Source organism: Lepidochelys kempii, chromosome 5 (genome assembly GCF_965140265.1).
Source record: "Lepidochelys kempii isolate rLepKem1 chromosome 5, rLepKem1.hap2, whole genome shotgun sequence".
Lineage (NCBI taxonomy): Eukaryota > Metazoa > Chordata > Testudines > Cheloniidae > Lepidochelys > Lepidochelys kempii.
Window position 1 is genome coordinate 111,597,529 of NC_133260.1, and position 11,318 is coordinate 111,608,846.

At 47.3% G+C, this 11,318-nt stretch overlaps 1 protein-coding gene across 1 annotated transcript; it reads right to left on the reverse strand.

The window, feature by feature from the left end:
- Nucleotides 1-9,237: 9,237 nt before the first annotated feature.
- On the reverse strand, nucleotides 9,238-11,055 carry LOC140912107 (myb/SANT-like DNA-binding domain-containing protein 7). The gene is made up of 2 exons (XM_073346270.1): nucleotides 10,318-11,055; nucleotides 9,238-9,730 (listed from the first exon to the last, which is right to left on the reverse strand). The coding sequence occupies exons 1-2, from the start codon at nucleotides 10,898-10,900 to the stop codon at nucleotides 9,645-9,647; spliced, it is 669 nt and encodes a 222-aa protein (XP_073202371.1). The 5' UTR covers nucleotides 10,901-11,055; the 3' UTR covers nucleotides 9,238-9,644.
- Nucleotides 11,056-11,318: the final 263 nt, after the last annotated feature.

Consider the following 11,318-nt stretch of genomic DNA (forward strand, 5'->3'; position numbering starts at 1 on the left):
AAGTCAGGCTGAATCATTTGTAAATGGAAGCTAGCCCCTAATAGAGCACCATCAATATCAATAAGACCAAACTATGTGCTTATTCCTATAAGTTATTTAAGAAAAATCAATGTCTTTTTCATTTTCTTTCCCCCTTTATACAGTGCTTTTGGATAAATGCAGTGAGTGAAATCCTGACTCCACTGAAGTCAGTGGCAAAACTATTGACTTCATTGGGGCAGGATTTCATCCAATATTTTCTAACTTTCCATATAGTTGATGTTGAGGGTAATTCTTTTTGGTATAGACTACCTTCCCCCCATTTCTCCCTCCGCCCCCCCCCCCCAACAAAAAAAGTTTGTTCCCGGAGCCAAAATGATAGAACACTGACCTTTTGCTATCTGCTCTTCCCCCCACATGCCTGTGAGACGTGCTAGAAACTCGTTACAATAGTCCCCATGCATTTAAACTGGTCTGCAGCCAAAATGTGGAGACAAAAATAATCAGTGTATTTTAAGTACAGTGCATATAACTTCTTGACCAAAAAAACTCACTTAATGAATACATTCATTGCGACTAAAACATTGATCACCAGCTATTTGCTTCCTACAATGTTGAATTTTTGCAAAAGTAGTTTCACCCAAAGAAATTAGTCCCAAGGTAAAAAGCTTGGTCAAATTCTTTATCTCTGCAGCTATTCCGGCAGTGAGATCTGATCACAGTGGTGCTACAAGTAAGTTTTACCTTGCCACAGCAGCTTGGAGGCATTGGAGAGAGTGCTGTTTTGATGTATTTAGTATCTTGGGAGAGGGGTGAGGTGAGTGATCACTATGAAACAAGGGGGAAAAAGTTGAATGGTGATGAAGTAATTGTCAGATGTGCATATTTCTGTTCTACAAAGGTTCTTGTATTGCACCAGTCACCCTGGTTTCTGAGCTGTCTGGGTAGTTAGAATTCCATACCTCGGGTTAGAAAAACAGTGTCAGAACCTGCAGTATCTGTTTGTTAATCTCTGAACAAAACAGCAAGGTCCTTTAATCAAAAATCCAGTGTCTTTTGGAATGCATGCATTTCACAGAATATCTGAGGCTTAAAGTGACAAACCTGAATACAACCACACCCAGAACTCAAAGACCAAGATTTTTCAGAAGTAGGTGCCTAAAATTATGTTCCTAAATTTAGGTCTGCAAATAAGCAGCCTGTTTCTTTAAAAAAAAGATGCTGAGCTTCTAGCAATGTGCACTGAAGTCATGGTGCACAGTGCTGTTAAAGATCAGGCCACTTGCTTTGGAAGTGTGTTACGTGTTGTGTACCCCACTGCCTCCAATCTGCAGAGGATTCAGTTGTGACAGTCCCCACCTACTTAGAATTGGCTCTACAGTTCCAGCTGTAGCAACTCATGCTTTCTGGCTCGAGAGGTCCTTGGTTTGTTGGCTGAGATGGTGGCTGTCACACCTACAGAAGGATTTCTGAGCCTAATTTTAGTTCCCTGACTTTGAAAAACTTTTCCCTAGTAAATATTATTGTAGTTATTTATGAATTTTCCCAAGTAGGGGGAAAGAGACAATACCAAAAAATCCATGAAGTGCTTTTATCAAATATATTACATCCTAGCTCTGCTAAAAATTGGACAGAGATAGGTGTCATCTGGGCCCCAGACTCTGCCAAGTATCTCAAGATCAAGCTTGAACATGAGCATGTAGAGAGGTAGCCAGTCTAGGCTTTCAGCTCTCCTTCTCATCTTCTGATCCAGCAGAAATCATTCTTATCACTGTGAATACAAACTATTACTGAACATTAAATACAGGTCCTTGCATGAAATCATATAGTAGCTAATGTAAGTGGTATTACACAAATGATTGTGATATTAATAGTATTTAAGATAAAAGTACCTTTCATCCCAGAGGCCCTGACCCTGGAAAGATGCACATGCTGAACTTTGAGCATGGGAGTAGTCCTATTCAGTGAGGGTATAGGAAACACATATAGCAGGAAAGACAGCAACAGCTATAGTTAAGGTTGCATAGTGGTTTCCATTTAGGGTGACCATATGTCCCGTTTTGGCCAGGACAATCCCTTTTTTAAGTCATGTCCCAGCTGTCTGATCTATTTGGCAAAAGTGGGTGTTTGTCCCATTTGCTCTTGCCAACTTGATCACTTGGCAAATGGGACAAACACCCACTTTTGTCCAAAAAAAGCAGGGTGCGGAGGAACATGCAGAGGGTGAATGGCAATGCCAGCCCCACGCGGGGGGGGGGGGAAAGGGTAGGCGGGTAGGCTTGGGCAGGGGAAGGGCAGGGCTTGGGCCAGCGCTGCGCGAGGAGGGGGGCTTGGGCCAGTGGCTCGGGCCAGCCCTGTGAGGGGAGGGGGGCGCCGGTCAGTCCCACACGGTGTCCCATTTTTTCGTTGGGAAATATGGTCACCCTATTTCCATTCCACAAATCTCTGGTACAGACAGAAAACTATGGGGAGGGGAAATCAAGGCAGGGAGTGCTTTCAGAACCATGCCTGTCTGTCAAGGGCTGTAACAGGGCAGGCATGCCCTATGACAGTAAACACTGATTTTTATAAAAAGAAAAGGAGTACTTGTGGCACCTTAGAGAATAAATTGGTTAGTCTCTAAGGTGCCACAAGTACTCCTTTTCTTTTTGCGAATACAGACTAACATGGCTGTTACTCTGAAAACTGATTTTTGTACAATGGTTAAGTTTTTACTTAATGTTTGACCAAAAGCTGTTCAGCCATCTTTGAGCTAAGAGCAGAAAGGGGAACTATTTCCCTATGTTAACAGCCAACCAACAGACCAAATCCTTTTTAGCATAAACCTATGGGCCAAGTGCAGTATATTTTACTAAAGGGGTGGAGAAAACTGCAAAGCTTGTCAAATGTGGAACTAAGGAAGTCCCTGCAACTAAATTGACCACACATGCATAGTGAAACCTTTACCAAAGGTACACCTGGGTTGAAGCAAGGGATCCTGCAGAATTTGTGGCATGGCTTTGCAAAGTGTACACATGAGTGCCTTGGTTATGGAACTCATGTATGGCTCAACAGTGAGTCTGGCTAGAATTCAGGGTCTGGTTTCTGCCCTATTCCTTGTGCAGTGCTGCATCATGCTGCCCCCTAGGCTGGATGGCAAAGATACTATCCAGACCATAGGTTGCAAGAGGGGGGCTTTTCCAGACTTTTATAGAACAGGGTATTCCAGTGGGGTCTAGAGATTATGGAATTTACATATGTTGTTGTCTCGTCTCTTTGCAAAGCCACTAGAACTTTGAAGTTCTTGGGAATGGTTCTTCTCTTGGCTATTACAAATGCAGTCTGTTGTATACTATGCAACTTCCATATCAGTGCTATCCCAGGGGCTGTGTTTATTTGGCATGCACAGAATAGGACATGGTTGTACATAGTGTTACATGCATATCGAAGTTTTAAGAAATATTTAAATTAAAGTGAATTATTGGAGAAAGTGTAGGATTGCTAAATTAAGAGATGAAAAATCATGAATTGGACCCCAAATATCATGAGACTATTTGTGGGGCATTTTGCACTATCTTCTGAGTTTTTGAGCTGTCTCTGTCCATCCCCTGTGTGTGTGGGTGACAATTTGTGTTGCCAGTGTTCCCAAATTTATTAGGTAAATTTTTAAGGTAATTTTTGGCCCCTGTTGTAGGAGCTCTCACCTCTATATCTGCCCATCCCTTGCCCAGCAATTAATTCTGTCCACCCACTTCAGTTCAGCAACCCTCAGACCCTACCCCCACTCAGTTCAGCCTCCCCTCTGCTCATCCTGTGGTTCTTCACCCTCTCTCCTAGGCCTAGGGGCTGCAACTGGGTCCCTCCTCCCTCTTCCAGGCTGTGAATGCAGCTCCAGGGGCTCTTGACCCCCTTCTGTCCCTTCCCAGGATGGATGTTGCAAGGTGGAGGAGCCAAGGTGCTCTCCTGTCCCCTTTGCTCACTCAAGAGGAGGGGACAGAGCTCCCTCTACCTGCTGGGCTCTCCTGCTCCTTCCTCCCCTCCTGTGATAAAGGTGAGGGGATGGGACTCTGCCTGCAGCAGCTCTGATTAGTTATTCTGGCCCAGGATGGGGGCAGGCAGCCAATTAGAAGGCTGAAATTCACTAGAGGGCTGGAGCTTCTCTGGTCATCTCAGACTGGCTCCAGCCCAAGCCAAAATCATGTCACTCAGAAAACATCATAAGATCTGGCAACACTGAGTGATGTGATCACACAACTGAAGACTGCATCATGAAGTGTAAACACGGGAACATGGTGAAGGTTGCGCCTACAGCCTTAATGTAGCCATTTCCTGACCTGAGTGATTGACCGTGCAATTTTAATGTCCCATTAATGTCATTTCATACGGAGTAGATGTATCACTTTCAATCCCCCCTACAGTGCTTCTAGGAAGAAAAATAAAACTGGCTTTTTTTTTTTTTTTTAAGTATGACTCCTAGTATAAAGCATTTTTGGGAGGATTCATGATCACTTCACCTGCTGGTGAAATACAGCCACTTACAAGAAGTATTATTTTCATTTATGACACTACAGGGAGGTTTCTTAGAAAATTTAGGTAATTCTTCTCACTGTGTAATGAGTAGGTACATTTTTATTTTTAATGTATGTACATCCCCTCTCTTTCCCAGTGAGGACAGGAGCCAGGGTTCACAAATGCATTCAAAGTTTTTGCATTTTTGTGTTCCCTTTTATAAAAAAAAGGATAAGTAAATCACCCATCCCTAAAGTGGACAGTGGCAGTTGTTTAACAACACATTGCCAAGTTGTGACAAGACGGGTTAGTTTATCCATATGAAACTAAAGCAAAGTTGCCAACTCTTGTGATTTTTATCATGAGTTTTGTGATATTGGGTGTTAGGGTTTGGTTTTTTTAAAGTTCCCCCTTTTGCAGTTGTGTATATGTGATGATGTCAGCCTTCCTTAAAGAGGTCTGGGTCATGATTTTTGAGCATTTGGGGTTTGTAATACTACAGACAAGCTGAATGCAGTTATCCACACTAGAATTCAAACAGAACATTGGGATCAACTCCCTTATATTCGTGAGAAGTGTAATAGAATCTAATAGAGGACCTGTATGTGTGTGTGTGTGTACGTCTGTGTGTTTTGAAGATACAGTACCAGTCGCCTGAAACCATTTCTTTTACCCATAAGCAGTTGGTCTTGTTTTTCCAATAATTCTGTAGTCTTTGTGGGAGAGAAACAGATATAGTATGATATGTGCTCAAAAACTGATCCCAAGCAGGATAAAATGCAGCAAAATCCCAGCACATCGTTCACACTCTCTCTTTGAACAGACAAAGCCTTTCTGCTCTGGAGTGTAGCCATGTAGTAATCCTGGTAAAAAGCGTGCTTGAGTATGCTCAGATGTTTCGGCCAATTGAAAAATTTTGTTCCTCATGCTAAGCACCTCAGAGTGCATCAGGGCTGCTTTTAAATCAGCCAGAAATGTCACTGCGGAGTTGATGTCTTGGAGTGTTGAGACTGGCTGCCTTTGCTAGGCTTTCAGGGAGGAAAAGAGAACCTTTCTTTTTGAATATCTCTTACAGATGCTTATCGTAAAGCAATAATAACTTCAGTGCAGGACGGTTGAGATCTGAGGTTAGGGTTGTCAGGTGTCTGGTTTTTGACCGGAATGCCTGGACGAAAAGGGATTCTGACGGTTCCGGTAAGCACTGCTGACTGGGCCATTAGGTGTCCAGTCAGGGCTGAGGCAGGCTCCCTGGCTGCCATGGCTCCGAGTGGTTCCTAGAAGCAGTAGCATGTCTCCCCTCTGGCTCCTACGTGTAGGGGTAGCCATAGGGCTCCATGTGCTGCCTCTGCCCCAAGCATCAATTCCGCAGCTCCCATTGGCCAGGAATTGCGACCAATGGGAGCTGCAGAGTTGGTGCCTGCAGATGGGGCAGTGCGCAGAGCTGCCTGGCTGTGCTTCCACCTAGGGAGCTGGGGGTGGGGGGAGATATGCCACTGTTTCCAGGAGCTGCTTGACGTAAGCGCTGCCTGAAGCCTGCACCCTTGACCCCTCCCGTGCCCCAGCCCTGATGCCCTCCTACCCTCTGAACCCTTCGATCCCAGCCCAGAGCACCCTCTTGCACCCCAAATTCCTCATCCCCAGCCCGACCCCAGAGCCCCCACCCCGAGCCGGAGACCTCACTCCATGCCCCAACCCCCTGCCCCAGCCTTGATCTCCCTCCCGCTCTCCAAACCCCTTGGTTCCAGCCCAGAGCACTCTCCTGCACCCCAAACCCCTCATCCGTGGCCCCACCCCAGAGCCTACACCCCCAGCTGCAGCCCTCATGCCCCCCTCCCGCACTCCGAACTCCTGAGTCAGCCTGGTGAAAATGAGCAAGTAAGGGTGGGGAGAGCGAGCAAGGGGCTGGGGGGGGAGGATGGAGTGAGTGGGGCATCAGAGAAGGGGCGGGGGCTTAGAGGAGGGGCACGGGGCAGGGCAAGGGTGTTGAGTTTTGTGCCAGTAGAAAGTTGGCAACCCTACTTGGGGTCAACAGGCAGATGCATTAGCTCTTCCCTGCTGGTCAATGTTTTATAAAATACCCATAATTCTGATGAAAACTTGAAATGGTTAGTGTGTTACAACTTGTGATGTTTCGATAAAAAGTTTGTTTATATTTTGGCAAAGCAGCTTGACTCTTTGAGAGCAAAAAAAAAAAAAAGAAAGAAGAACATAATTGATACTAGTTCCTCCTTTACAGCAAATTGCTCCCTCTCACCCAAAATCACATTAACAATGCCATGTGCTTTGGAAACAGGGTCAATTTCCTACAACTTGATTTGTCCTCCAAACTAATGGTTAAAATTTTCAAGAGCACCTAAGTTCCATTGAATCCTATGTATCTTAGGGTATGTCTACACTACGAAATTAGGTCGAATTTATAGAAGTCGGTTTTTTTGAAATCGGTTTTATATATTCGAGTGTGTGTGTCCCCACAGAAAATGCTCTAAGTGCATTAAGTGCATTAACTCGGCGGAGCGCTTCCACAGTACCGAGGCAAGCGTCGACTTCCGGAGCGTTGCACTGTGGGTAGCTATCCCACAGTTCCCGCAGTCTCCGCTGCCCATTGGAATTCTGGGTTGATATCCCAATGCCTGATGGGGCTAAAACATTGTCGCGGGTGGTTCTGGGTACATATCGTCAGGACCCCGTTCCCACCCTCCCTCCCCCCGTGAAAGCAAGGGCAGACAATCATTTCGCGCCTTTTTTGTCTGCTGCCAGCCAAAGATGTAAAGGATAGATGGAGTGGGTCAGAACAAGAAATAGACCAGATTTGTTTTGTACTCATTTTCCTCCTCCCCTGTCTAGATCACACTGCAGTCAGTCACAGAGAAGGCGCAGCGAGGTTAATCTAGCCATGTATCAATCAGAGGCCAGGCTAACCTCCTTGTTCCAATAACAACGATAACTTTGGTGCACCATTTCTTATTGGAACCCTCCGTGCAGTCCTGCCTGAAATACTCCTTGATGTACAGGCACACCCTTTGTTGATTTTAGCTCCCTGAAGCCAACCCTGTAAGCCGTGTCGTCAGTCGCCCCTCCCTCCGTCAGAGCAACGGCAGACAATCGTTCCGCGCCTTTTTTCTGTGCGGACGCCATACCAAGGCAAGCATGGAGGCCGCTGAGCTCATTTTGGCAATTAGGAGCACATCAACCACCACACGCATTATCCAGCAGTATATGCAGCACCAGAACATGGCAACGCGATACCGGGCGAGGAGGCGACGTCAGCGCGGTCCCGTGAGTGATCAGGACATGGACACAGATTTCTCTGAAAGCATGGGCCCTGCCAATGCATGCATCATGGTGCTAATGGGGCAGGTTCATGCTGTGGAATGCCGATTCTGGGCTCGGGAAACAAGCACAGACTGGTGGGACCGCATAGTGTTGCAGGTCTGGGACGATTCCCAGTGGCTGCGAAACTTTTGCATGCGTAAGGGCACTTTCATGGAACTTTGTGACTTGCTTTCCCCTGCCCTGAAGCGCATGAATACCAGGATGAGAGCAGCCCTCACAGTTGAGAAGCGAGTGGCGATAGCCCTGTGGAAGCTTGCAACGCCAGACAGCTACCGGTCAGTTGGGAATCAATTTGGAGTGGGCAAATCTACTGTGGGGGCTGCTGTGATGCAAGTAGCTCACGCAATCAAAGATCTGCTGATATCAAGGGTAGTGACCCTGGGAAATGTGCAGGTCATAGTGGATGGCTTTGCTGCAATGGGATTCCCTAACTGTGGTGGGGCTATAGACGGAACCCATATCCCTATCTTGGCACCAGAGCACCAAGCCGGCGAGTACATAAACCGCAAGGGGTACTTTTCGATAGTGCTGCAAGCTCTGTTGGATCACAAGGGACGTTTCACCAACATCAACGTGGGATGGCCGGGAAAGGTGCATGATGCTCGCATCTTCAGGAACTCTGGTCTGTTTCAAAAGCTGCAGGAAGGGACTTTCTTCCCAGACCAGAAAATAACTGTTGGGGACGTTGAAATGCCTATAGTTATCCTTGGGGACCCAGCCTACCCCTTAATCCCATGGCTCATGAAGCCGTACACAGGCAGCCTGGACAGTAGTCAGGAGCTGTTCAACTACAGGCTGAGCAAGTGCAGAATGGTGGTAGAATGTGCATTTGGACGTTTAAAGGCGCGCTGGCGCAGTTTACTGACTCGCTTAGACCTCAGCAAAACCAATATTCCCACTGTTATTACTGCTTGCTGTGTGCTCCACAATATCTGTGAGAGTAAGGGGGAGACGTTTATGGTGGGGTGGGAGGCTGAGGCAAATCGCCTAGCTGCTGGTTACGCGCAGCCAGACACCAGGGCGGTTAGAAGAGCTCAGGAGGGCGCGGTACGCATCAGAGAAGCTTTGAAAACCAGTTTCATGACTGGCCAGGCTACGGTGTGAAAGTTCTGTTTGTTTTTCCTTGATGAAACCCCCCGCCCCTTGGTTCACTCTACTTCCCTGTAAGCTAACCACCCTCCCCTCCTCCCTTTAATCACCACTTGCAGAGGCAATAAAGTCATTGCTGCTTCACAGTCATGCATTCGTTATTCATTCATCACACAAATAGGGAGATGACTACCAAGGTATCCCAGGAGGGGTGGTGGAGGAGGGAAGGAAAATGCCACACAGCACTTTAAGCACAGCACTTTAAAAGTTTACAACTTTAAAATTTATTGAATGACAGCCTTCTTTTTTTTGGGCAATCCTCTGTTGTGGAGTGGCTGGTTGGCCGGAGGCCCCCCCACCGCGTTCTTGGGCGTCTGGGTGTGGAGGCTATGGAACTTGGGGAGGAGGGCGGTTGGTTACAGAGGGGCAGCAGTGGCAGTCTGTGCTCCAGCTGCCTTTGCTGCAGCTCAACCATACACTGGAGCATTCTGGTTTGGTCCTGCAGCAGCCTCAGCATTGAATCCTGCCTCCTCTCATCACGCTGCCGCCACATTTGAGCTTCAGCCCTCTCTTCAGCCCGCCACTTACTCTCTTCAGCCCGCCACTTACTCTCTTCAGCCCGCCACTTACTCTCTTCAGCCCTCCACCTCTCCTCCCGGTCATTTTGTGCTTTCCTGCACTCTGACATTATTTGCCTCCACGCATTCGTCTGTGCTCTGTCAGTGTGGGAGGACAGCATGAGCTCGGAGAACATTTCATCGCGAGTGCGTTTTTTTTTTCTTTCTAAGCTTCACTAGCCTCTGGGAAGGAGAAGATCCTGTGATCATTGAAACACATGCAGCTGGTGGAGAAAAAAAAAGGGACAGCGGTATTTAAAAAGACACATTTTATAAAACAGTCGCTACACTCTTTCAGGGTAGACCTTGCTGTTAACATTACATACATAGCACATGTGCTTTCGTTACAAGGTCGCATTTTGCCTCCTCCCACCGCGTGACTACCCCCTCAACCTTCCCCCGTCCCTGTGGCTAACAGCGGGGAACATTTCTGTTCAGCCACAGGCAAACAGCCCAGCAGGAATGGGCTATACTGAGTGTCCCTGAAGAAAAGCACCCTATTTCAACCAGGTGACCATGAATTATATCTCACTCTCCTGAGGATAACACAGAGAGAGAAAGAACGGATTTTGGTTGAATGCCAGCAAACATACACTGCAATGCTTTGTTCTACAGTGATTCCCGAGTATGTGTTACTGGCCTGGAGTGATAAAGTGTCCTACCATGAAGGACGAAATAAGGCTGCCCTCCCCAGAAACCTTTTGCAAAGGCTTTAGGACTACATCTAGGAGAACCGCAAATGCCAGGGCAAAGTAATCCTTTCACATGCTTGCTTTTAAACCATGTATAGCATTTTAAAAGGTACACTCACCAGAGGTCCCTTCTCCGCCTGCTGGGTCCAGGAGGCAGCCTTGGGTGGGTTCGGGGGGTACTGGCTCCAGGTCTAGGGTGAGAAACAGTTCCTGGCTGTCGGGAAAACCGGTTTCTCCGCTTGCTTGCTGTGAGCTATCTACAACCTCCTCCTCCTCCTCATCTTCTTCGTCCCCAAAACCTGCTTCCGTATTGCCTCCATCTCCATTGAAGGAGTCAAACAACATGGCTGGGGTAGTGGTGGCTGAACCCCCTAAAATGGCATGCAGCTCATCATAGAAGCGGCATGTTTGGGGCTCTGACCCAGAGCGGCTGTTCGCCTCTCTGGTTTTCTGGTAGGCTTGCCTCAGCTCCTTCAGTTTCACGCGGCACTGCTTCGGGTCCCTGTTATGGCCTCTGTCCTTCATGCCCTGGGAGATTTTCACAAAGGTTTTGGCATTTCGAAAACTGGAACGGAGTTCTGATAGCACGGATTCCTCTCCCCAAACAGCGATCAGATCCTGTACCTCCCGTTCGGTCCATGCTGGAGCTCTTTTGCGATTCTGGGACTCCATCATGGTCACCTGTGCTGATGAGCTCTGCATGGTCACCTGCAGCTTGCCACGCTGGCCAAACAGGAAATGAGATTCAAAAGTTCGCGGTTCTTTTCCTGTCTACCTGGCCAGTGCATCTGAGTTGAGAGTGCTGTCCAGAGCGGTCAGAATGGAGCACTCTGGGATAGCTCCCGGAGGCCAATACCATCAAATTGTGTCCACAGTACCCCAAATTCGAGCTGGGAACGTCGATTTAAGCGCTAATCCACTTGTCAGGGGTGGAGTAAGGAAATCGATTTTAAGAGCTCTTTAAGTCGAAATAAAGGGCTTCACTGTGTGGACGGGTGCAGGTTTAAATCGATTTAACGTTGCTAAATTCGACCTAAAGTCCTAGTGTAGACCAGGGCTTAGGTGCCCTGGAAAGTTGTACCCTAGGTCATAAATTCCTTGCTGTATTAAACAAGTAATT

Bases quoted from the DNA above. Each gene is read 5' to 3' on its own strand.
- LOC140912107 (XM_073346270.1), bottom strand. From the start codon at position 10,900: ATGCAGAGCTCATCAGCACAGGTGACCATGATGGAGTCCCAGAATCGC. The intron at 9,731-10,317 runs GTGAGTGTACCT...TTTCTCCACCAG, and splicing joins AGGCGGAGAAGGGACCTCTG to CTGCATGTGTTTCAATGATC.